The 26714-nt window shown below is 51.6% G+C and overlaps 1 protein-coding gene across 1 annotated transcript; it reads left to right on the top strand.

Annotated features, from left to right (window-relative positions):
• LOC144107216 (seizure protein 6 homolog) lies at window positions 1–26694 on the top strand (the record flags this gene model as incomplete). Its single annotated transcript, XM_077640223.1, has 6 exons — window positions 1–304; window positions 7170–7364; window positions 8208–8399; window positions 17863–17937; window positions 19527–19676; window positions 23544–26694. Coding segments are annotated over 6 exons (996 nt in total), but the record flags the coding sequence as incomplete, so codon positions are not given.
• Window positions 26695–26714: the final 20 nt, after the last annotated feature.

The raw sequence follows: 26714 nt of genomic DNA, 5'->3' as shown, positions 1-26714 counted from the left end.
TGTGGCGCCATCTGGCGCCCTCAGGGCGATCTGCGCGCGCGCAGTGGCGTCTCGCGGATCGCGCCATGCTATTGTCTGTGTATTCCTGCCGTGGCTTTTGCTAATGCACCTGCTGTTGTTCCAGTGCCCTGCCCAGCGCCGCCCAGTTCAATCGCTAACGGTGTCGTCGTCATCCCTCAGCAACCCCTGTTAAAGGACGCCGAGGTCCAGTACCGGTGCAATCCGGGGTACAGGCTGATCGGAGACAGCGTGCGCGTCTGCCAGGGCGACGGAACATGGTCGGGCCCTGAGCCCACGTGCCAAGGTCAGTGATGGTGTGCTTCTGGAAGACGGTTGGTTTTCTTTTAAAGAAGGAAGCCGGAGAAACGGACCCGCATAGCACTCTACTTTCTTGGTATAAGCAGCGAAATGTGAGCTTGTACTGGTCCGTGCTTACCGCTTGTGCCTTTCGCTGCGCGATCTTGCCAAGATCTCATATCCTTCCTGCAAAATATGCAACGGTACTATTGGCTTGAGTAAAAAAAGAGTGTTGAGACGCCAACCGGGCAGCTTTATTTCAGCCCAGCGAATGCCAGCACGAGCACGAGACGCGTGCCAGCCGCCGCGAGCCTCCCCGGGCCCACCGCCGCGCAGCCAAGCCAAGCCACGCAGACGACCTAGCCACTGCATGTGGCTATTGCCTATAACAGGGACGACGGTCCCGGCCAAAGGAAACCACACCAAGTCGGAGAGAGCCAAAGGAACACCGCCGGCGGCCCCCAATCTTTATCTTCGTCTGCGCGCGCTCGCTCCTCCGCGCCGCCTCCTCTTCTTCCGCCCAGGGCACTTGGTCGGCTTGCGCAGTGCCCTGGGCGTTTATTCCCGTAACAGTATATAAAGACTGCACAGCAGAATCTGAGCAAAAAAAGAAAAGAAATTAGGACGGTTACCACTGGTAACACGAGGTAAGAGTTGGTGTGAATTTAAACGAAGAGAGCATGCCTCACGTGACCTCCAATCGTCTGTTACGTCAAAGCCGTCCTTCGACCGTTGTAACCGAAATAGCATGCGTGAAAAAAATCTATAAATTATTTATCAATTGGTGGCGAAATCCGCGTGGCACTCAATGTATTTTAATGTGCTGCTCATCGTTTCAAATACAGGTCACACAACAAAAATTGGTGACTCTACTCCTTCAAAGGAAAATAGACGCAGAATTTTTGTCTGCGTGTTTTCTCCTTTGTAATGATGCGTCAGGCGTTACTATACATGGACCACCACATGGTATTCGCCTACGACTGCTAAATAAGTTATAATCGATTTTGGTTTTGGTTTCAAGAGCCGGCCAATGTCTATGACGTCAAAGGTCAGTATGGGTCACGTGATGCATGTAAAAATTTCGATATAATCGCTCCTTGGTCGTTTTAATTCACTGCAACGCTAAAGCCAGGCTGCATCAAGAGCCGGAGTCACAACGAACGTAGAAGCAGCCGTTATATTAGTTTTTCTTTATGCCTTACGTGGCCTATTCTGGCCTTCACACCATCATCCATTGCGGTGAAAGAAGAGATGTGACTGTAATTTATTTAGCGGTCGTAGTAATGCCTTACGTATTGTTACAAAAAAGAAAACGTGCAACCGAAACTTGTCTACACTCATTTAAGCGGTCACAGCAGCGGTGGCCTATTCGTTCGCGCATCTGCCTGGCATGCGGAAGGAGCGGGGTTCCATCCCCAGTGCCGGCGGGTACCCACCGGTGATACAATGGGTACAAGCTTTCCCCTGCCTGGTGCTCGGCTGCTTTAAAGTGAAATACTTGGGATATGGGTCTTTGAACCCACCTTGAGTAGAAGAAACAACCTTGTGCCATGGCGCTCTTTGGCAACAGATACCCTTGCGCCATAAAAATTCATGTTCATCATTTAAGCGGTCGCTGCGCGAACCACGGAGCAAGGAGAGATGCGGGGCTTAGAAGGAGAACAGGACAGAGGGAAAGCAAGTGTGGTCTATCATTTCCCTATTACCTCCACGCCTTAACTGGCCCGTCAGTTTCACTCAAGTATGACATAACTGGATCCATGGACAGTGATAAGTTTGAGCTTGGGGGCTTTAGAGATGTTCATCTTGGGTTGTCTGACTCGTTTAGGCACGCAGGCGTCGGCTCAGTGCGATGGTGTCGGACTCGAGAGAGCTGGACGGTTACGGAGGGCGGTTACTGTGCAGTAGATTTATCTTGCATTTTTACAGTCTAGACAGGAGTGCCTGGGCAACGCACCATTATCGCGTTAAATACAGTTCGTATTCCCCAGCCAGGAATAAGGTTCTGTGAAAGGTGCCCCAGTCAAGTGGGCTGTTGCGGACACTTTGGGTACCGCCCATGACAGGATGCGGTGCTGATGCACTGTGGTAGTTCGGTCAGTGGCAAGGGGGAAAGATCGAGCCATCGAACACTGTTGGGTCGGAAATTTCACCACTGCGGCAAGTATTCAGAGCCCCCATGGGAACGGAGTTTCAACCCGCCTTTCAGCAGACGATGATGGCCGAGCTCGGCGTCCACCCGCAGAATGTCTGAAACCGATGATGTCTGCTACTTGAGGCCGTAGCCGCCTCTCGGTTAACCCCTGCAGCTTGAGCTTCCCTGTAAGGACGGAGGGAGCAGGCCGCTCCCTCAAGAAAACCAAAGGTAGACTCTGCCATTTAACGCCACCGCTTCCGCCGCCGGCAGTCCTTGCCGCCTTGTCGACTCTTGGGGACTCATATCCTCCACGTTGATGAAGAGTTCGGGAGGAATTATACAGCGACAGCTGTTAGGCGACCGCCCCTGGCTTTATCGTCGGCGTAACCGGAGGGTGCGTTAATGTCACGTGACCTTATGTCACGGTCAGCATGGATCGCATAAGCCTACGGGTGGCTCCGTTTGGAACAGCCGCCTGCCAGTGCAGGGGTGCATCACTTGACCACTACACCATTTCGCCAGGAATACATTCTCAAAACTAAACGCCTAAACAGCTATCGCTGAACATCGCGTTACAGTCGTAACCGTCCTGTTAGTTAGTTTTTTCCCCCAGGCCCGAGTTCGCCGATCTCAACAACAGAGATACCAGTCCAAGGACCTAAAACACGGAGGCATGCTGAAGATTTTGTGTTCGAAATGTGCGGAGAAGAAACCTCGGGGACCAACTCTTAAAAGCATTCTGAACTATAGACACGAGAGTGCTGCAGGAATTCATTGTGCGCAGCGATTCGGGTGCGCTAGCGCGTTGTCGGGAGTGCTCCGTGACCTTGACTGTCTCTGCCACGCTGTGCCTTCTGGCGGCAGCTACCTCCGCCGTGCGCTAGCGCGTTGTCGGGAATGCTCCGTAACCTTGACTGTCTCTGCCACGCTGTGCCTTATGGCGGCAGCTACCTCCGCCGTGCGCTAGCGCGTTGTCGGGAATGCTCCGTAACCTTGACTGTCTCTGCCACGCTGTGCCTTCTGGCGGCAGCTACCTCCGCCGTGCGCTAGCGCGTTGTCGGGAATGCTCCGTAACCTTGACTGTCTCTGCCACGCTGTGCCTTCTGGCGGCAGCTACCTCCGCCGTGCGCTAGCGCGTTGTCGGGAATGCTCCGTAACCTTGACTGTCTCTGCCACGCTGTGCCTTCTGGCGGCAGCTACCTCCGCCGTGCGCTAGCGCGTTGTCGGGAATGCTCCGTAACCTTGACTGTCTCTGCCACGCTGTGCCTTCTGGCGGCAGCTACCTCCGCCGTGCGCTAGCGCGTTGTCGGGAATGCTCCGTAACCTTGACTGTCTCTGCCACGCTGTGCCTTCTGGCGGCAGCTACCTCCGCCGTGCGCTAGCGCGTTGTCGGGAATGCTCCGTAACCTTGACTGTCTCTGCCACGCTGTGCCTTCTGGCGGCAGCTACCTCCGCCGTGCGCTAGCGCGTTGTCGGGAATGCTCCGTAACCTTGACTGTCTCTGCCACGCTGTGCCTTCTGGCGGCAGCTACCTCCGCCGTGCGCTAGCGCGTTGTCGGGAATGCTCCGTAACCTTGACTGTCTCTGCCACGCTGTGCCTTCTGGCGGCAGCTACCTCCGCCGTGCGCTAGCGCGTTGTCGGGAATGCTCCGTAACCTTGACTGTCTCTGCCACGCTGTGCCTTCTGGCGGCAGCTACCTCCGCCGTGCGCTAGCGCGTTGTCGGGAATGCTCCGTAACCTTGACTGTCTCTGCCACGCTGTGCCTTCTGGCGGCAGCTACCTCCGCCGTGCGCTAGCGCGTTGCCGGGAATGCTCCGTAACCTTGACTGTCTCTGCCACGCTGTGCCTTCTGGCGGCAGCTACCTCCGCCGTGCGCTAGCGCGTTGTCGGGAATGCTCCGTAACCTTGACTGTCTCTGCCACGCTGTGCCTTCTGGCGGCAGCTACCTCCGCCGTGCGCTAGCGCGTTGTCGGGAATGCTCCGTAACCTTGACTGTCTCTGCCACGCTGTGCCTTCTGGCGGCAGCTACCTCCGCCGTGCGCTAGCGCGTTGTCGGGAATGCTCCGTAACCTTGACTGTCTCTGCCACGCTGTGCCTTCTGGCGGCAGCTACCTCCGCCGTGCGCTAGCGCGTTGTCGGGAATGCTCCGTAACCTTGACTGTCTCTGCCACGCTGTGCCTTCTGGCGGCAGCTACCTCCGCCGTGCGCTAGCGCGTTGTCGGGAATGCTCCGTAACCTTGACTGTCTCTGCCACGCTGTGCCTTCTGGCGGCAGCTACCTCCGCCGTGCGCTAGCGCGTTGTCGGGAATGCTCCGTAACCTTGACTGTCTCTGCCACGCTGTGCCTTCTGGCGGCAGCTACCTCCGCCGTGCGCTAGCGCGTTGTCGGGAATGCTCCGTAACCTTGACTGTCTCTGCCACGCTGTGCCTTCTGGCGGCAGCTACCTCCGCCGTGCGCTAGCGCGTTGTCGGGAATGCTCCGTAACCTTGACTGTCTCTGCCACGCTGTGCCTTCTGGCGGCAGCTACCTCCGCCGTGCGCTAGCGCGTTGTCGGGAATGCTCCGTAACCTTGACTGTCTCTGCCACGCTGTGCCTTCTGGCGGCAGCTACCTCCGCCGTGCGCTAGCGCGTTGTCGGGAATGCTCCGTAACCTTGACTGTCTCTGCCACGCTGTGCCTTCTGGCGGCAGCTACCTCCGCCGTGCGCTAGCGCGTTGTCGGGAATGCTCCGTAACCTTGACTGTCTCTGCCACGCCGTGCCTTCTGGCGGCAGCTACCTCCGCCGTGCGCTAGCGCGTTGTCGGGAATGCTCCGTAACCTTGACTGTCTCTGCCACGCTGTGCCTTCTGGCGGCAGCTACCTCCGCCGTGCGCTAGCGCGTTGTCGGGAATGCTCCGTAACCTTGACTGTCTCTGCCACGCTGTGCCTTCTGGCGGCAGCTACCTCCGCCGTGCGCTAGCGCGTTGTCGGGAATGCTCCGTAACATTGACTGTCTCTGCCACGCTGTGCCTTCTGGCGGCAGCTACCTCCGCCGTGCGCTAGCGCGTTGTCGGGAATGCTCCGTAACCTTGACTGTCTCTGCCACGCTGTGCCTTCTGGCGGCAGCTACCTCCGCCGTGCGCTAGCGCGTTGTCGGGAATGCTCCGTAACCTTGACTGTCTCTGCCACGCTGTGCCTTCTGGCGGCAGCTACCTCCGCCGTGCGCTAGCGCGTTGTCGGGAATGCTCCGTAACCTTGACTGTCTCTGCCACGCTGTGCCTTCTGGCGGCAGCTACCTCCGCCGCTTCCGGTCGGCGCGCACTGAACGGCGTGCGCTTCTGGGGACGCACTACGCGCAATCTACTCTGGGTACTCATTGTAGCCGAACTGGCGTCGGCCTATCCAGATCAACCTGGGTCTCTTGAAAACTGTTGCACGCTGATGACGTGTACCCGCCGCGGTGGCTCACTAGTTAGGGTTCGAAACCAACGGAGTTCCCGGGCTCGCACCCGACCGCGGCGGCCGCGTTTTTATGGAGGAAAAACGCTAAGACGCCCGTGTGCTGTGCGATGTCAGTGCACGTTAAAGATCCCCAGGTGGTCGAAATTATTCCGGAGCCCTCCACTACGGCACCTCGTTCTTCCTTTCTTCTTTCACTCCCTCCTTTATTTCTTCCCTTACGGCGCGGTTCAGGTGTCCAACGATATATGAGACAGATATAATGCGCCATTTCCTTTTCCCCAAAAAACCAATTATTATTATTATGACGTCAAGTTACATTTGAGAAGCATTTAAAACTCTGTCCAGCAAACTACACAAAGTCAACAATAGCCGCTTACAGCCGTCGTTTGCACACCATCCCACATTCCGCTCCTTGCCGTTTTATGGAAGCGCTGTCTTCAAAGCCAATAGGGTCTTGTCTGGATCAAGATCACAGACCTTTGGGCTAGTTGGTGCATTGCAGTCATGTACAACCGCAGAACAAACAGGGACAAAGAAGGATGGGACACCACGACCGCTTACTTCCAACTAAAGATTTACTGAAAAACAAGCACATTACATACAACCTTGCTGCATGACGTCAAACTGACAGCACTGCCGACATCAAGTGGCCGCACCCAAAAACATTTTTTGTTTTTTTTTAGTGAGCAATACAGATGGTGCGCTGACGCAGTATGGACCCGCTTTTCTAATCAATTCTGCTTCTATTATCTCTCTAACATCCTGGCACCTATGCTTGGCCACTATCTTGCATGCGCTGAAGAAAGGCCACTATCTTGCATGGCCACTATCTTGCTTGGCCACTATCTTGCATGCAAGATAGAAGCAGAATTGATTAGAAAAGCGGGTCCATCCTGCGTCAGCGCACCATCTGTATTGCTCACTAAAAACAAAAAATGTTTTTGGGTGCGGCCACTTGATGTCGGCAGTGCTGTCAGTTCGACGTCATGCAGCAAGGTTGTATGTAATGTGCTTGTTTGTCCGTAAATCTTTAGTTGGAAGTAAGCGCTCGTGGTGTCCCATCCTTCTTTGTCCCTGTTTGTTCTGCGCTTGTACATGACTGTGATTGTCTGGATCATATGAAGACGTCTTGAAGACAATCAGTCCCCTGCCTACTTGGGTACCGTTCTCGTTGTTACTCATTGATGTTACACCCCCGTCGTTTCCGGCACCCAAATAGACATTGTGATGAAACCCGGGTCCATATATAGTCACCTATGCGTGGCTTTCTTCTGCACGGCCCTTGCCATTACAGGTTCAGGTCCACCGCCAGCGGGTTGTCCTTCGCCCGGTTCCATCGCCAACGGTGCCGTCGACGTGCCAGCGGGAGCCCTGGTAGTAAACACCAAGGTCCAGTACCGGTGTAACCAGGGCTACACGTTGGTCGGAAACAGCGAACGCACCTGCCAGAGCGACGGCACCTGGTCGGGCGCTGAGCCCACGTGCCAGGGTGAGTGTATGGTGCGTGCACATGTCCCAAAGGCAGGTGGTCGATTATGCGTCCTGTAGCGTATTCCGATCCGCGATCCAGAGCAAGTTTCACGAAGACGAAGAGCGTGTTTCAGTGGGCGATTTGGATTCAGATCTCGAGTTCGTACTGGACCGCGACGGTATGGTCCCTACATTCCCGGGTTCGATCTCGCGGTTGCATCTCTATGGAGATGAAATCAAAGAGGCCAGTGTAGTGTTCGATGTCCGTGCACGTTAAAGAACCTCAGACGGTCGAAGTTTCCCGGAGCCCTCCACTACGGCATCCCTCATAGCCTGAGTCACTTTGAGACTTTCAACGCCATAAACCAAACCAACTGCCTAGAAGCCTTGCTCCCTCGCGGAATCGGAAAGCTTCTCCGGATGGCCGATTGGAATTCGGCCATGGAATGACAGGCTGGCATGGACGTAGATGACTACAGAAGGGCGTAAAATTGAATGGAGGCGGAGTTGTGCCCGCAAACAGAAAACAACTCGGCGACGGCGGTACAGTGATACATGTACCGTGCTATAACCGAATATATTTTCTCACTTGATAAAATTCCCCGTTTTTTTCCTCAGCAGTATGGATCGAAAATTTCCCGAATGCAACATTGCTGCGTCAGTAGCACCTGGGCGACCGCCAGGTCAGAATGGCCATCTCTTTGAGCCGGGCTGTGCCTGAACTTTCAAGATAGCAGGACTCTGTGTCGTCACCATTGTCATTGATGTGAACTGTTCAGACGTTACCTTTTATTAACGTGACCGAAACTAGCATGAGGCTCCCACATTCATCTTGTTTCGATCTCCGCTCTTGGCTTTACAGGTGCAAGTCCGCCAGCGAGTTGCACACGGCCAGGTTCCATCGCCAACGGTGCCGTCGACGTGCCAGCGGGAGCCCTGGTAGTAAACACCAAGGTCCAGTACCGGTGTAACCAGGGCTACACGTTGGTCGGAAACAGCGAACGCACCTGCCAGAGCGACGGCATCTGGTCGGGCGCTGAGCCCACGTGCCAGGGTGAGTGTGTGTCCTGTCGGCAGATTGGCATAGTTAAGGCGGAAAGCGTGGGCCGCAGTTGATCACTCACATTTCGTCTAAGGGAGAGAGAGAGAGCAAACCTTTATTAAGGAAGTAGGATGAGCCGGCGCAGTTTGTGAAGGCCGACATCTTCTTGGACCGCGTCCCTAGACCGGGATGCCGCAAGATCCCGCCGCCTCGCGAGCCCGGCGTGCGAGGGCGGCTTGTGCCATCGCACTCCGTCGGAGGAGGAAGGTCTCCCAAGCCTCCTTAGGGGGGTCGGGTTTAGAGGGAAGTGGGGACTGTGTTGACAGGCCCACGCCATGTGGGATAGAGAACAAGAGCTCGTCAGAGTGCGGGCACAAAGGATTCACTTTCGGGTCGTAGCGAGCAACCATGGTGGGACATCAGTAGGTGCTCGTCTGTAGCTGTCGCAGAATGCGTTCGTCGGCCTTCGGCACCCCCTTTAAGGAGAAGGGGTGTTTTTTAGTCACTTAAGCGCGCACTCGGCGAAAAACCGATGATGCGTTCTGAAGCCTCTGGAGCAACCCAGTGGTAACCTGCCCACCGTGTTGTGGTAACCTGCTCAGGTGTACACGGGCTGTCCCAGCTTACTTTGGCCAGGGTCATTGATTGCCTTGGCATATTTTAAAACCATGGCTTAAGCTTACAGGGCGTCCCAGTTAATTTAAGCCATGGATTTAAAGTTCTAAATTTAATATATATATATATATATATATATATATATATATATATATATATATATATACCTTGAGCGTGTACGCTTACACGCGAATCATATATGCCCACTAGAGCAGCAGATTGGACAGCCGTCGCTGTGGCTCAGTTGGTAGAGCACCGAACGCGATATTTGGAGGTCGTGGGCTCGGATCCCACCGGCATCATGGTTATTTTTTCTGCAGCTTTATAAGCAATTTTCTTTAAGCGACAGATAAATCGCAGTATTATTCACCCATTCATTGGCACTACAAATGAAAAAAAAATAGAAAGATTCCCCTATTTACCTTGGTTTCGGTGATAGTTGGCTTCCTTCATATCTTTGCCAAACGAGCCCCTAGCAGCCACAGGGTGGCGGCGCCGCCACGCTGAAGGCTCGAAATGGTACCGTAATGTAGCTATCGCTACAAAACATCGTTACGGGTCTCCTATATACAGGTCAAATTATTCCATCTGTTTACCCGTCCTCAAAACCAAAGTGGTCGGACAAAGAGCAACCATGACGTCTTGTCTCTGCCTTCTGACGAAGCGCGGCGTCATCGGTGGCGCAAGCACCTGGCGTGCAGCTAGGATTTTGTAGCGATAGCTACATTACGGTAGCATTTCGAGCCTTCAGCGTGGCGGCGCCGCCACGCTGTCACGTGGTTGGTCACGTGGTGCGGAGCAGCTGCCGGCGGCGCGGCGCCATGGCTGATCACGTGGTTCGTCACGTGACCAACTTCCACTCGGCCAGCTGTAGCTATCGCGTCACTTCAGGTTTAACCAGAGCTAAACCACCGCCATTTTTTTTAACACCAGGCACAGTGGAGTAACGGTGAAGGGATGCCCCACTGTCCTGCGATGGCAGGTGCTCCCAGAGGTGGGCCTTGTGCGACCCACCTGGTTGTTCTTCCCGGGTGACCAATCATTAATTTAACTGCCACCTGCCACGCTGGGCTGCTTGCTCATTATCCGGTGGCCACGTTGCGATGACGCTGCAAGGTCACGTGACCTAGGTGGCCCAACTGCCTCCTAGGTTGCTCTCTGGGCACCACTTGCCGGAGTGATGCTCGTGGCTTTCCGCTCACAACGCCGACACCGGATTTTCTGGAGAACGGGGCCTTTAACACTGTCGCCTTTAAAAATTCAACCTGTAAAAAAATTACGAGCTTCCACCACCCACCCGCCCGCGCGCCTCCCCCTTACCGCGGCCGCCAGCCGCCAATGCACACGCGCAGATGCCTCCATCGGCGCATGCGCACTAGCGGCCGCGGTAAGCGATCACATTAGACACTTTATTTTACACTTGCAGTATTATTAATTATTATTTTACATTTGATAATTTATTTTACACTTGGATTATTATTAGCTATATTATGTTACAGTTAGAGTATTGATACTTTTTATTTATCTTATTTTGCAGTTGTACTATTTCCGCAGCGGAGACCTGCGGAAGGCTTCCCTTTGTACGTGTACCCGTACAGTACACGGGCGTTTTCGCACCCGTTCTCCAACCTGGGTGCAGTCTCCGAGGCCGGGTTACCAGCCCGTGCACCTGCCCAACGCAGTCGCGTAACGCCTTAGCCACTGCGCCACCTCGGAGAGTAACTACCAGTAGTTAAGGGCGCCTTATATGTGTGCAAGGTCCAGCGATAAGCCCCTCTAAGCTCCTTGGCAAGCATGGCAAGCATATAGCCAAGAGCGGGGGGGAGGGGGGAGGTGCGGATAAAGGGCCCCCGATATGGGGACACCAAAGAACAGTACACGTTAAAACAGCTTGCGTCAAAACAGTGCACAAAATAAAGGACGGCCATGAAACAGCACAGGGAAAAAAACGGAACAGTGACAAAACAGCACAGGTAAAAAAAATTGGTGGTACCCACACAAAAATGGTCTATAGACTGTCTACAGCCTTCTATTGCCTGCCTAGAGATATTTCTTTTTGTCTCTTCATAGTCTATAGACTATCTATAGGATTTGCATTGCCTATAGACTGTTGTCTAGGGATTGTCTATAGTGAGTCTATAGACTTTATAGACAGAACTCTACGGACAGTCGATAGACTATGTAAAGACATTTTTGTAAGGGTGGTTTAGCTCTGGTTAAACCTGGAGTGACGCGATAGCTACAGCTGGCCGAGTGGAACTTTGTCACGTGACCAACCACGTGATCAGCTGCTCCGCACCACGTGACAGCGAGGCGGCGCACCCACAGGGTGGCGGCACCGCCACGCTGAAGGCTCGAAATGCTATCATACTGTAGCTGTCACTACAAAAAAAAAAAATTGGCGGTGGTTTAGCTTTGGTTAAACCTGGAGTGACGCGATAGCTACAGCTGGCCGAGTGGAACTTGGTCATGTGGCGCAGCCACAGGGTGGCAGCGCCGCCACCGCTACGGCGGCGCCACGCTGAAGGATCGAAATGCAGCTTAATGTAGCTGTCGCTGCAAAACAGCATGGCGACAGAACAGTACAGGGAAAAACGGCACGCGTCAAAACAGCACGCTGGTCAAAACGGCAGAGCGAAAAAATAGCACAGCGACAAAACAGCACCACGACAGAAGAGCACAGGGAAAAACAGCACGACTACAAAACAGCAGAGTGGAGTACGGTGCAGCACTGCTGGAGGGGTGAACTATCACAGCCATAACCGCAAGCGGTAAATCACAACACATGCGGCAGTGACATTTGGAGTTAGCGAGTGCTCTTTTCGCTGATTACTTAAGAAACGGGGCTGTCTCATTCACTGAGGAGCAGCGTTGCTTGAACGGTGCATACGGCAGAACTAGTGGTTATGTATGTATATAGTCCTTGCTTGCTTGAAATTCCCTGCATTCATTCTACAACTCTGCTTCAGTACACTCTCACCTATGTTTGTTAGGTTAGGTTAGGTTTTTGTTGCGTTTCCTGAGCGGGTCAAATTTGTAGAAAATTGATGTTTTAAAATAGAAAACGTCGAAAAATTATGTAAAAAATGGGTTCTAAGAGAAAAAAGCACCTTTGATCAAATGCCGCGAAAATTGATGTTTCCGATAACTCCCTTCGAAGTGAAAAAAAAAGAGCTTCAATATAAAATTGCACTCAACTTATGCACGCTGATGCATGCATTTTCAGGTCAGCTGCGTAGCCCATTTCGCAAAGTTCAATAACCGCAGGTCAGCCTCAGACAACCACTGTGCAGCGTACTGGTTAAACACCAAACAACTTGAAAATATCGGCTCGGGCAATCGGGCCATCGTTAAAAGTAAGCATCACGTACTGGATATTTTCAGTGTACGAAGGCCCTGTATAGCTCGCTCCAAACAAAATTGCTGAAGATTCAATTGACGACAACAACAGTTTTGAAAAATAAGGACTTATGGTACATCCAGAGCCCTACGTCGGGCGTATTTGCCCGAATTTAGCATCATGATGGTCAGCCTGCGGAATTGATACTTCCAGAACTTCCTCAGCGTCAATCATTCCATTACCCGCCAGAAAATAAGGGCACATTTGATATCGCAAAATATTACCCTACCCTGTTTCTTACTGAGTCTATGAAACGAGTACTCACTAACTCCAAAGGTCGCTGCTGCATGTGTTTTGGTTTATCGTTCGTTTATGGCTATGATTGTGCTCTTCTAGCACCGCTGCACCGCACACCGATGTGCTGTTTTGGCGTCATGCTGTTTTTTCGCTGTGCTTGCTGTTTTGTCCGGCGTGCTGTTTTGACGCGTGCCTTTTTTTCCCTGTGCTGGTCGCCATGCTGTTTTCCCCATGCTATTTTGTCGCTGCGTAGTTTTTCCCTGTGCTGTTTTGTCGCTGTGCTGTTTTTTGTGCGCTGTTTTGTCGTGTGCTGTTCTTTCATGGCGCCGGGCCCATATGGGCCCATATGGAGGAATTGGTCATTGTTAGCGTTCTTCGTTTTCGGATTTAATATATTTTTTCAATTCGGGGGGCGAAAATCGTGCGCTATTTTTCAACTTGTTAATAGTGGAGAAACCTAGTTTTCGTGGAAACATTGCGAAAATCGGGTTTTTTCCGGCTTAAATTAATTAATTATTCGATTTTTTAAATCGCAGGGTAACAATTAGGGCTACGGTTCAGGCCGGTAAGCAGGGAAAAATTGGAGTTCTCGAGAAAATATTCCGGAACTCGGCGTTTCTTTGCTAATTAATGATTACTGGCAACAAAAAACCTGGATCAGTTCTGGGACACGAAACATTTCATTCAAACAATCTGGTCATCTACTTGTTACACGTCCTTGCTAACATACCTAATCATCTGCATGCGGAGCATTTCGGTTTCATTCGAGACTTGGCCGGTCTTTGGAAGTATCTCGGTTGAGAGCGTTCTCTTGGCACCGCACTGCCATTAGCTATGCATGACATTGTCAACGCGGTATTTGCTAGCGCGGGTGGTAATGCACAGTTGTCTCGTGCGTGCCAATAGTCCACGACTTCAATACCTTTATTATTGAGTCTTGTTTCCAGCAAGTACTCGTTAAATCCATCGCGAAACGAGTCTACATCGTCGGTCGCGGAAATCAGTGAAGGTCGGTATTCGTTAAACGGCTGACTCAGCAAACGGTCTGGAATGGATCCAGTACGTACGGCTCCCAATTTCCATAACGTCAACTGGTTTTCGTCTTTGTCTGTGGGCCGCCTCTCGCCCACGCGCCAACTAAGGGCAGAGTAGTACCGCGGGCATACAGTTTAATCCGGAAATCGGGGAAACCCGATTTTCAGAAACATGTTCGGGGTGCAAAAACGGGGAAAAGTCGGGTTTTACCCCAAGAACCCCCAACGCAAACTCTCATCATCACCCTCCATTCGCACCCCGACTCTCGTTTTACTTTCCCCCTTTCCCAGTGTGGAGTAGCAGGCCAGGGTCACCTTACCACCTGCCGACCTCTCCAAATTTCCTTTCATTAAATTACTCTCTCTCCTCGTCACTCTCTGCTTTACATTGGTAGATCGCTTGGAGTGCTCATGCCACTTATGGCGTATACTGGCGATGTGGTTAAGCGATGCGCCATCGTTCCGGAAGGTGGCTGTTTCCAGCGCAGCCACCGGTAAGGCTTGTGCCGCCTGCCACGGTGGGCAATTTGCACACAATCCATTGGGGGTAGGTTGGGATAACGTGGCAAGGTGACGTGACCTAGGTGGCCTACTGATTTCTTTTGGGATTTTTCGCTAACGCCACCGACGATTAAGATGCGGGTTTTTTCCGCGGAACGGGGCGCATAACGCAATGGCTTTGACAAAAAGTTGACTGGGGGATCATACGAAGTGATGCGGCGAAGCTGCGACTGCAGGGGGTCTTTGTTTTTCGCTTCAAATTGGTCGCCTTCCCACTGCGTCTTTGAATTTCCTTTCACTATCACTTTTCCGTTCCGCTGCTGCCTTGGCTTCCGGGGGGTGGATGCTTCTTGAGGGCGGACAAACACATAGCCAAGCCAGGATTTTTTTTTTTACAGCGAGAGCTGTTAGGCGCCCGTCCCTGGCTTTCGTGTCACCGTTGGCGTAACCGGTGGGTGCGTTACCATGGCAACCCGGGTATCGTTATCATCGCGTGTGACACCACATAGGGTATGTTAAGACCTTTATTAATGCTCGCGTCTGTTTGTGTCTAATCGTCTGATGTCACCTGATGTCACGGCCAACCTGGGTCGCATAACCCTACGGGCGGCTCTGTTTGGAACAGCCGCCTGCCAAAACTAAATGCCCACACAGCTATCGCTGAATCTCGCGTTACGTAATCGTAACCGTCAGCGAATTTTTTACTTCTGCTTTCTAATCAATTATACTTAAAATATTGCCTTGTTATTATCCCATTGAGCAACACCAGAAATTAGAAAAAAAAAGAAACGTCCCCTATGCTCTTTGGTTTCAATAACTGCTGGTTTCCGTCATGTATTTCAATTTAAGTTTTCTATACATTAATACATTCAATTTTGAACAGCCGAATAAAAATATATAAAAAGTAAATAAAATTGAGTGAATATTTTATTAAAACATGTGTGAAGAAGGGCATTAGCCTAGCCGCCCTGCCGATTCGCTCTGAGCAATGCAAGTGCGGCTAGCCTAATGCCCCTCTTACACATGAAATGTAATGCCCCAGTTACACATGATATAAATAACTAAACTCGGAAGTCCTAACCGCGCCTAGCGCACACACAGCGGAAGCTTGCATGCAATTGTTGCTTTGTTGGGGCAGCCTACAGCCGCGCATTTCGACGGCGTAATCAACCTGTGTATGCGGCGCCACAGACTGGGGCCAGGGGTGACAACAACAAATGAAGTTTCCCGATGTTTCTTTGTTGGTAGGACTGGAAGGCTGTCAGTTAGGTCACGTGGCCTTGTGGCGTCATATCATAACCTGCCCAGCGGATTGTGAGAAAACTGCCCACCGTGGCAGGTGGCAGTTAAATAAATGATTGGTCGCTCGGGAAGAGCAACCTGCGTCGCACAAAGCCCACCGCTGGGAGCACCTGCCATCGCAGGGCAATGGCACATCGATTGACCGCTTAACCGTGGGGGATTTCAGGGCCCTTTTATTCTCTTGGATATATATGCTTGCCACGCCTGCCAAGGAGCTTAAAGGGGCTTATCGCTGGACCTTGCACACATACAAGGCGCCCTTAACTACTGGTAGCTACTCTCCGAGGTGGCGCAGTGGCTAAGGCGTTACGCGACTGCGCTGGGCAGGTGCACGGGCTAGTAACCCGGCCTCGGAGACTGCACCCAGGTTGGAGAACGGGTGCGAAAACGCCCGTGTACTGTACGGGTACACGTACAAAAGGGAAGTCTTCCGCAGGACTCCACTGCGGAAACAGCAAAACAATGCAAATAAAAACTAACAATACTCTAAGTGTAACATAATATAAATAAATAAATAATAAAAATAATAGAAGTGTAAAATAAGTTATCAAATGTAAAATAAAAGTTAATAATACCACAAGTGTAAAATGAAATGCCTAATGTGATCGCTTACCGCGGCCGCTAGTGCGCATGCGCAGATGGAGGCGCGTGTGCATTGGCGGCTGGCGGCCGCGGTGAGGGGGAGGCGCGCGGGCGGGTGGGTGGTGGAAGCTCGTACGTGGGAGATGAATTATTTTACAGGTTGAATTTTTAAAAGCGACAGCGTTAAAGGTCCCGTTCTCCAGAAAATCCAATGTCGGCGTTGTGAGGGAAAAATCGCGATCATGGCTCTGGTAGGTGGTCCCCGGAGAGCAACCTAGGAGGCAGGTGGGCCACCTAGGTCACGTGACCTTGCAACGTCATCACAACTTGCCCGTGGGATAGTGAGCAAACTGCCCACCGTGGCAGGTGGCAATTAAATTAATGATTGGCCGCTCGGAAAGAGCAATCTGGGCCGTACAAGACCCACCGCTGAGAGCATCTGCCTTCACGGGGCAGTGGCGTATCGCTTAACCGCTACACCACTGCGCCCGAGAGGAGGCGTGGTAGTGGAAAAAGGGGGTACAGCGTTCCAAGGGGTGATTGACGCTCGCACGGCCTGAGCCCGTCAGCGGCAGCGGCTGCAGTCTGTCCGGAGAAACACTGAATCTTATACTAACTCATTCTAAACCGCATCAATCGCATTGATCGTCTACCATTCTTTCACGTATTTTTTCCCTTTTTCTCATTCGAAAGTTCTGCAATGCTTGCGAGAGCAACAACTGTTTTTGACAACAGCCTTTGTCAAAAATACAGAGCCCGCCAGGTCTGCTTCTGGTCCATGCAGTGCGGTTCGCTTTAAGGGCCCCATGTCGCAGAAAAGCCGGCGTCTTTGGCGTGAGCAAAAAATCCACAAAAAATTCTGCAGAGAAGCAACCTAGGTGACAGGTGGGCACCACGTGACATTGCGACGTCATCACAACCTGCCAACCGGATTGTGAGCAAATTGCATTCCCACCGTGGCTGGTGGAAGTTAACACTTGGTCTAGAGAGTTTGCCCTGGAAGAGCAATCTGGGTCGCACAAGCCCCACAGATGGCAGCACCTGCCATCGCAGAGCACTGGCGCATCGCTTAACCGCTGCACCACTGCGCCAGGAGTGTTGTGAGGACTCCCTGGTATCTATGAATGTAAAGTAATGAATGAGCGATTCCGCACACGCGGGCATTAACCGATTAACGCTATGGCGTCGTAGCCTTAAAGGGAAGCTGAAGCACTTTTCGAAAAAGTTGACTTCCCTGCGGCATTTTATAGTTTTTAGTCCGCTGAAAAAGAATATCGCATTCGAAAAGGGCGGAAATAAACGCAAAAAGCTGCTTTTTGAAAGAAAACGGGCACCAGCGTCTCAGGGCGCCGAGCGAACGCCGCGAATGGCCGGCATCGTCGTGACGTCATCTACGGGGATATCCGGCCAGCACCGACTGTGTTGCTGCGTAGCGCGTTTCTTCAGCTGGCTTGAGAACTGCGTTTTGCAAATTATGGATCCGCCGTTCACCAAAGCGCGGGCCGAAAAGCAGCAAGCAAAGCAGGACGGCCGGCAGACTACCCGTGAATGGCGTCACTTCCGCCAGTTCCTTCCCCCCATTCGGCGCTTCCGGAGGCGAAGAGGGCGTGTCGGCGCCGGGTTTTTAACCAGCGGTTGCGGCTCATTTTGCGAACAGAATCGAGAAAAAATTTACACACATGATTTTCAAAGTCCCTTCTTCCCAACCACAGCGTTTCATGCAATTTGAAAACCGTTTCAGCTTACCGTTAAGGGCGAAGCTGAAGTGTCTCCTCCAGTCTTTTTTCTTTCTTGTTTTTGCCAGCAACGGCACCACCGCCGCAGCCTCCGCAGCCTCCGCAGCCTCAACCAGGTCCACAGCCACCGGGCCCAATGCCCGGTATGTACGGCCCGAAGGATATAGATGAGTCAGGTTATGGAGAAAGGCATGTGCGATGTTGAGTATATACGCTTTAACCCTTTAATTCTCACGGCCTTGAATTCGCAACGTATCGTACGTACGCCGTGCAGTCATTCCCTCTTCAAGCGTGGGTGCAAATTGTCAATATAGACGGAGTGTTTCACCTAAGATTTTACACAATTTTTGAAAAATAGCCTTTTTAAAAAACGCTTTTTCGGCATAGCATTCACAGCGGTGAAGAACATCAGAATGTAGCCAAGACATTGTTAACTAGCAAGCTCGTTAACTAATATTGAATAGCGCTTTTGATTATTATTTTTTAGGCTCTTTAATTTCTGAGAGGCGTGTAGCGCACTGTAATTAATATCCATATCAGTTCTTAGAATTTCGGAAACGCGGCTACCCTCTGCGCTATATGGCGGCAGAGGAGATGCGCCGATGGTGTTGTTGGATGAGCAGCGCTTTTTGTGCGATTTGAGGCATTGCTCGGCTAGCTTACATGCTTTCGACGATCGGGTAGCACCACATCCTCGCCGCCTATTATCTAAGCACTGTGTGTTCACTATCTTTGTTTGCTTAGAGCAGCTATTCGGTCCTGCATGCAGACACGAAACCGTGCATGGGCGCCGCGAAAGAGTAAGTTCTGGCATAGTCTCTGGCTATCGCGACAATTGGGCGGCAGTTCCATCGCTGCCTCAACACGCAGACCACGGGATGATCCGCCCTCGCGCTGACAGCCCGACGTTAACATGTCAGCCTAGTTCTTATAAACTTCAACCTGTGTTTTTATCTGCCGGCTATCTCATTTAATTTGAATTACTATTTTAATGAAGATAGTAATTTCTTCTGCAAGCACAGCTCCGAATACTGCCACTTGCAAGCTAATTATTGGTAAATAAATTGTTCGTGATTACAAACACATCGAGACAGATTTCAGTTGAGTTTTCATCCCACGGGATTGATGCATTAAATCACCGAGAAAAAGTCAGTATTTCATTCGCCGAAAAAAAAATAATAATAATTGGTTTTTGGGGAAAGGAAATGGCGCAGTATCTGTCTCATATATCGTTGGACACATGAACCGCGCCGTAATGGAAGGGATAACGAAGGAAGTGAAAGAAGAAAGGAAGAAAGAGGTGCCGTAGTGGAGGGCTCCGGAATAATTTCGACCACCTGGGGATCTTTAACGTGCACTGACATCGCACAGCACACGGGCGCCTTAGCGTTTTTCCTCGATAAAAACGCTGCCGCCGCGGTCGGGTTCGAACCCGGGAACTCCGGGTCAGTAGTCGAGCGCCCTAACCACTGAGCCACCGCGGCGGGTTACCGAAAAAAAAAAAGCCGAAACTTTGGTTGTGAAGTAAAAACCGAAAAAAAGTCCGGCGATCCACGGGCGAGGAGGATGTCGCAATGTCCCCTCTCCGGGCTGTTGCAAACAGGTTCCGCTGCCGCTTCCACCGCGCTAGCGCGGGGTGCGCACAACAACCCGGGCTGTTGTGGCGACGCCCTGTGAGCCTTTATAGGAAAGGTCTATATTTGGCCCTGTGTACGACGGCCACTGTGTGCAGACCCGCACGGACCGCCAAAGCCGACCGAAGGGACTCCGGCTGGCGGCGACGCTAGCGGGCAGGGCTCGTCACTGCCGGTGCTGCTGTCTCTGCTGAGCTTGTTCGTCGTGGGAGGCGCTGTGCTGCTCTACCTGGCGTACCACCTCTACCGTAAGCAAGGGCGGGCCCGGAACTCCTCGGTCTCTAGCGCCACCAGGACGACGCAGTAGGCGCCGGACCGGTGTGTGCACAGCGAGCGACTCGCCGGAGACGCGCGCTCTTTCACTGTCCGGGGGAGCGCGCCTTATTCATGGAGGTCGCGGTCTGAATCGGCTCCTTCTCTGACCGCTGCTGCTATGAGTAGAAGTGGCTGCACACCTCCCTCCCTGGGAGCCCCGTAGTCAATCATAGAAGCAGAAACAGACGTCGGAGTGGAAGTCTGTACCGAGTGAGAGCCCCCAGACGACCAGGAGAAGGTTAATGCATGGTCACTGGTGATGTTGGCCTGTCCAACAGCCACGTCGCTCATTTTGCTACGGGACCGATTTGGACGCCCCGATTTATTACTTTACTCGTCACGGTGTGGCGCCACGTTTGTGGAGACGTGGACATTATATGGTGGTGGTAGTGGTTTTATTAAAAATAATAGTAAAAAGGAAGGAAAAGATTTTTGCTAGCCCCGGCATCTGCCATCGATACTGACGCACCTGAGCTGGGGCAGCGGAAATAAAGGACAGCAGGCAGAATGGAGAAATGAAAGAGGTGAGGGGACAGGAATAGAGGACAGGGGGAGAAGTTATATGTACAAACTATTTGCACAATAAGAAATGTGTCCAGGTTGTGCGCGTGATTAGTTCATTTTAGAGGAATTAAATCACACACGCGCACAGCACTGTGTAGGTTACAACTGGAGTGGGGCGTCCAGTTATTAATCGTTCAAGGTAGAACTCGCGGAGCGTTCGGTCACTGCGTGTAACTACCTGACGGAGAACAGACGGGACGTCAAGCCCGTGTGTTCGAGGAATGCACAGAGGCTCACCAAAGTTCGCTCACGAGTGCGCGCACTGCCCTGCGGCCACAATAGCGTCTTGATGGAGTCTGGTAGTATGCCCTGCGCCCAATAGGCCGCGAGCATATCGCGACGAGCATCGGCGAATGCGGAGCAGCGAAGGAGCAGATGTTCTAGTGTTTCCACTGCACCGCATCCGTCACACACATCACTCGTCGCGATTCCGTGACGCACCCGTCGTTCCCCGGGCCACACGCAGCCAATGCGCGCGCGGAGGATCATTGCACGTTGTGACCGTGTAAGTGCGCGACAGCCGGTGACACTGTCGATGCGCTCACCTCCCGCGATGCGTGGGTCGGGGTGCTGCTTTCGGAGATGGTCGTGAATGGCCACACGCACGTCCTCCAGCGCAAGGGGCAGATCGCTGGCAGGTAGTTGGTGTGCAGCGGTCGCGAGGTCGTCAGCTTCTTCGTTGCCGGCGATGCCGCAGTGACCGGGCACCCACTGTGCACGCACGGCACAACCTCTCTGCGCGAGGCGCTCGATGCGCGAGCGAATTTCCCGCACTAGTGGGGTACCGCGGCCGTTAGATTGCAGGCGGCTGAGGGCGGCGCGGGAGTCGCACAGCAGAGCACTCCTGGGCGGCGGAGGGCCGAGGGTGAGCAGCAGGTCCAGCCCGAGCCGGATCCCCATCAACTCCGCCGTGGTGGAGGAGCCCAGGAAGGCTGCGTGTTGCTGGCTGTGCAGTCGCAGGGCGGGGATGGTGGCCGCCGCAGCAAGGGAGCAGCTGTCGCGGGCCACTGAGCCGTCGGTGTACACGAGGAGATGGTCCTGGAGCTCCTCGTGTATGACGGCTCTGGCCAGCTGCTGCACAGCGCAGAGGGGTGTGCTCCGCTTTCCCGCGATGCCGACGATCTCTCGCTGTACCTCCGAAGCAGCAGGCCAGGGCGCGCAGGAGCCGTAGGGGGGTGGGCCTTGTGTCAATTGCTCATACTCGAGCAACGCCGCGCCCATTCGTGAGCGCGGGTGCGAGCGCATACGCTGCAGCAGCGAGCCGCCGTCCGGTGCGCGGTGAAGCCGGTCGATGTGATTCAGTGCCCTGCGCGCTGCTTGGAGCTCAAGGGGCCACGCTCCTGCCTCGGCCAACGTTGCGGCGCACTGCGAGTTTTTGGGCAGGCCTAGGCGCACGCGCAGGGACTTGCGGTGCTGAAGCTCGAGCTTCTTCCAGCACGGCTTGCGCACCGTGACGAGCGGCAGCGCATAGAGCACCGCCCCCAAAGCTGCGGCATTGTATAGACGCAGCGCGGCTTGCTGGGAGATGCCCTGGCCTCACCGCTCTTTTCTGGCATGACTAGTGAGCGAAAAAAAAAGATGGAAAGTTTGTTCGTCCAGTTTTCGTGGAATATCGCTAATCATGCGGCGATCTCTCCCTCTTAATGCACGTGCGATGCAGACACGAAGGTTAGGAAATGAGAGAGGGAAAAGGTAGTAGGAGAGGGCATGATTTACCGAAACCAGCTGATCGGACTGGCACTGACATCACGGAGGCGTTGGTCCGGTAATCTGCCTGGCAGGCTACTCCAAATCCGCATTTTTCACACTGCCGCTCTGCACATGCACACCTCTCTTCCCTCATCTCTACTGGTTAAAAATAAACTACTATATATTACTATATATATATACTATATTTTTTTAATAGATCCTATTGCCCATGCCCAGTTCATGTTAGCTACAGGCGCATGCGGCAGATGGCGGCAGCTGTCAAGCGCGCGCCACTTCGCAGGCGCAGTTGGCGCCTCGTGGAACCGGATCGCGCCTTCATCATCGTTATCATCATCATCATTTTATTTTATAAAACCAATACATCAAAACTTGATTGGACCCATAGCCAGCTCGGCTAGTGAAAGGTCCAAATACATAATACTCACTAAAGAATGGCAGACATTCAAAATACATCTACAAAAGGACGTGAGATGCTACAATAGCGGCATTGCAAATATGTTAAGCACATACATATTCTGAAAAACAACAAAAAATAGGTTTATGAATGTACAAAACCAAGCACAAACGCATTCAGTCCCACAGTTCTGTGCAGACAAGAAAAATGTTTTTCAATAAGGCCGAAGAATTATGTTTGAGTTTGATGTCATCGGGAATCTCATTCCATATCTGGGCACCATTGTACTCTAATAACCTTTGACCGTAAGTGTTATGACAAGGCGGTAGGTTAAATCTATTATTAGTGGCGGCTCTTGTTTGTCTCAGCGGCGATCTAAACAGTCTAAGAGGAATTGGATCATTAGTTCTTATTGCTGTGTTTATTATTTGAGCTATCTTTAGTTTGTATGCAACTGATACTGGTAACATTCGCAGTTCTTGAAAGAGTGGTGCGTTTGTTTTCAACCAGGAGCAGACGATTTTCCGCCACTCCCTAGATGGCGCCACATATTGTAAAAAAAAGCGATATGAATCTAAGCAGAGTCATCAAAACTCTCGCGCACCAATATATGTAGGATTTTCACAGGATGCATTGACCAGGTTGTAGGATAGCAAAGCACTAGTCTGCGAGATGTACGTTAAACTCCCATAAACCAACCTTTCTGCTACATTGGTCTGACGACTCAATGAGTCCAAATGCAGTTGCTTAGCCGGAAAGCAACAATATCTATGGGTCTATGGGTCCCAATTGCGCGTAGTTCGGAACAAGGGGAGTTGTTTTGAAAAGCTTGACATTTAAGGTACTCGGAAGTCAGCTAGAATACACCGAGAGTTCGAATTCAGCCAGTTCGAATGAACGAGATTTTCCTATGTATCACAACGCCTTCTTCGAAACTCACAACGTAGTACTATAGAGGGCCGTAATTCTCAACATTCGCTCAAAATTTCGTTCGAAACTTGTGCAGGTTTCTGCCACGCTTTTGTGACGCTTTTTTCGACGCATCGACGACGTTGTTATTCTGTGCTAAGGCAACAATGGTCTTATGACGTCTTCCTTCTCCTTCTCTTTTTTTTTCTTTCGTGCGCCGCAGTATCGAGACCAAGCAACGAGGAAGAAGCTGGCCTGGCGGCTCAGCCGATAGGGACGGCCAAGTCGACTCTGTTGCAGTGAATGCAGCTTTTTCTGGCACTCACGTGGCGTCCCGCCTGACGTCCATTGGCTGGAGCCGCCTGATTGACTTTTCATATGTGTATGTCCCGGCCGTCAGCGGTTGAGTGCCACTGCTGTAGGACTTAGTGGAATCTAAACAGCGGGCCCCGACAGCGCATTTGTGCTGCGCGGGCCGCTGTATCGCGTGGCACGAAATTGACTTTCGATGCGTTGCGTGCAGCTGTTTTGTGTGGTATGTGTATTGTGGGGACCGGACGTATGTGCGTTGAATTATTTAGTAAATTTTTGCGAATGTTCTTTGCATCGTGAGCTTGAAGCGTTGCAAGCGCGTAGGCGTTTTCTATGTAGCGTGGCTTTAAAGTATACGAAAAGCAACGCAGAAAAAAAAGTGGGAAAATTTTGTCCTTTCGAAGCACCCTCTACAAAGTGTCTCTATGATTCAGTCGCGACTGTAGTAGCGATAAAGCGAGCTTTTATTTTCAAGCGAAAACATTATTCGCAATTTTAGATCATTCGGGCTGCTTGCGACCAACCACTGCATTTCAGGAACTTTTTCATCCTAATGTGTACTCGTGGCATTTTTTTATGTAGTTTGGAAAATCTGGCTTTTTTTTATTCTTCGTTGTACGAGCGATCTGCTTGGCAATAATCGCGGGGAGCAAGCATCGGCATTCTGTTAGTGCGGCCGAGAAAAGCTCGCTAAATAAACGCGTCATTTAACGCGCAATTATTGAACGCAACAGTTTCTATCGTAGCTGCATGTTTGCGTCAGAGCTATACGCAGTTTGCTTCCAGCCCTCTGCAATAAACTTCATGGAGAGCTAAAATAAAAGTACAATTGGGACCCTCACGCCAAACACAATGATATAAATAAATCTAAAACTTGTGCACGAAAAAAAGCTACTTACTAGTGTTTGCGTTACAACTTATACACACCGTTTCATACAGAGCAGGCATCGCTACCAAAGTTGGCTCGCCATGATCACGCCAGCTAAGTCCGCGCACAAAAAATAATTCGCCATGCAGCCTAAGTGAACAAAGGCGTATTTCGTTGCGACAAATCTCGGATACCGTGATTGACAACCACTTCGTTTTACCTCTCAACACATTTTCATCGTGGGTCTCATCGAGAATTTGAGAAATAAAGACATTCGGCGATGTGATATGCGGCTGGTAGAGCGAATCGCTCTGACTCCTTCCGCGCCTAAAAAGTAGTTCACGCTCAGTGAAAACTTTAGCCAGAGGCCCCGAACGCTGAGCGCCTCACAGCTACGAACGTGATTTCCACTGATACCACTTCGTTTTATATCGCTCTTAGTTTTCGTCCAAACACTGACCGAGGCTGCGAGAAGAACGAATGATTCATGGCGGAGTGATATCGTTTCGCGGACGCACTATTTTCGCAGCCACCGCAGCATGGTCGTGCCTTCTTAACGGAGTGAAGTCCGCTTTACAAACGTTTCCAGCTAGACTATACCAGTGTGCCTGTCAAGGAGATGCCCAATCATCGCATGTTTGCTGAGCTTGTGAGCAACCGTCAGCCTTTTCCGCTTAATTGTGTGCAGCCTGACTTGTAAAACAGCGCACGAAAACGAGTTCGATACGAAGGAGGACGAAACAGACACCTGGGGACTTCTAGCCGACTCTGTACATGTGAGCGCTGCTTGTTACTACTCTCTTTATCTACTCTAAATATGAGCCCATACTTCATTCATTATGCATGTTTGCGTGCGTTTCTGTACATTTGGTGGAAAAAAGGATTTGCACAATAACGTCACCGGAGCGACAAAAATCGCACCGTGCGGCTGGCGCAGCGTCGTGCTTCGCGAACACGCCTGGCACTTTTGTTGTCGGCTTGTTCGTAACCGCAGCGCTGAGCGTTATCTGTCGCTCCGCGTGGCACGTCGCAGTATGTGCTAATCTTCTTGTAAGATCTGCGCGGGAACAACTTTGTAACCGATAGCCTTCGCTCTACGTTTTACAAGCAAATCAACTCGCCCATCTGCATATTTCATTCATATTCTAGCGTAGTAATAAACAAACATAGTAATAAACTTCGTTTACAAGTAAACTACAATTGCCGTGCTCATTCATTTCTGCTTCGATTTTGGCGCTTGTCGCATCTGTATTGGGCGATGATACTGCAGAAGCGCAATTGTTTTCTCGGCGTTACTAGAAGCCAACGTTTCCCCGAATTCATTCATCTTTGAATTTCACCGGAAGTCATGGGCCAGTTTTTACGAAAATGTGGGGCTTTTCAAAACTTAGACACGAGTTTTCTTCGGCGTGATCAACTTAGCACTCTCTGCTCGGTGCAGTTGGGAATGTTGCTTAAAAAAGGTTGGGTAATGTTTTCTTCGGGGGTCTGCTTACGAACTGCATATTCGGACACGTGCTGCGCCTATGAAGTTACCAATGTCCTCAGATACATCATCGCCCATCATTTGACTCTGGGCTTGAAGCGTATCGTACATTCCCTACAGCACGGCTCAAAAGCAGACCCCGTAATAGCCTGGGGATTTCTGGTCGACGGCCGATTCTGTACAGTCGGGGACAAAAGACGGTGGACCGCGTGCGCCATAAACGAAGCCGCTAACTCTATTATTAGCCACCGGCTGGAGACCGTACTTGTGAAGATGAAGGAACCGGATTTTTTACTTTCACCTCGACAAGTGTAGTCTCCAGCCGGCGGCTAATAATAGAGTTAGCGGCTTCGTTTACGGCGCACGCGGTCCAGAGACTTTTGTCCCCGGGTGTACATATGAACACTGCTTGTTACTGTGCTCATCTAGGTGAAAAAATCAGCTTATACTTGTTATGCAATCCTGGCCGTGTTTGTGTGAATTTACGTGGTACATTGAATGCACTCTTCATTTTCAATATTCGCGGGAACAATCCCATAACCGATAGCTTTCCGCGCATAATACTGGGTATCCACTAAACTACGTTCAGCTGCTTTTAGTCGCGCTATGCCATTCGGCGCCTGTAGTCTACAGTGCTTACAAGGGCGCCTCAATTAAAGCGTTGCTTAGTGCTTCCGACTGTCATTAAATGTGGGGATTTTTCGTGTTCACTGTTCGCATTTTCTTTG

The sequence above is a fragment of the Amblyomma americanum genome, chromosome 10 (genome assembly GCF_052857255.1).
Source record: "Amblyomma americanum isolate KBUSLIRL-KWMA chromosome 10, ASM5285725v1, whole genome shotgun sequence".
NCBI classification, from domain to species: domain Eukaryota; kingdom Metazoa; phylum Arthropoda; class Arachnida; order Ixodida; family Ixodidae; genus Amblyomma; species Amblyomma americanum.
This window is presented reverse-complemented; position numbering and strand designations above follow the sequence as displayed.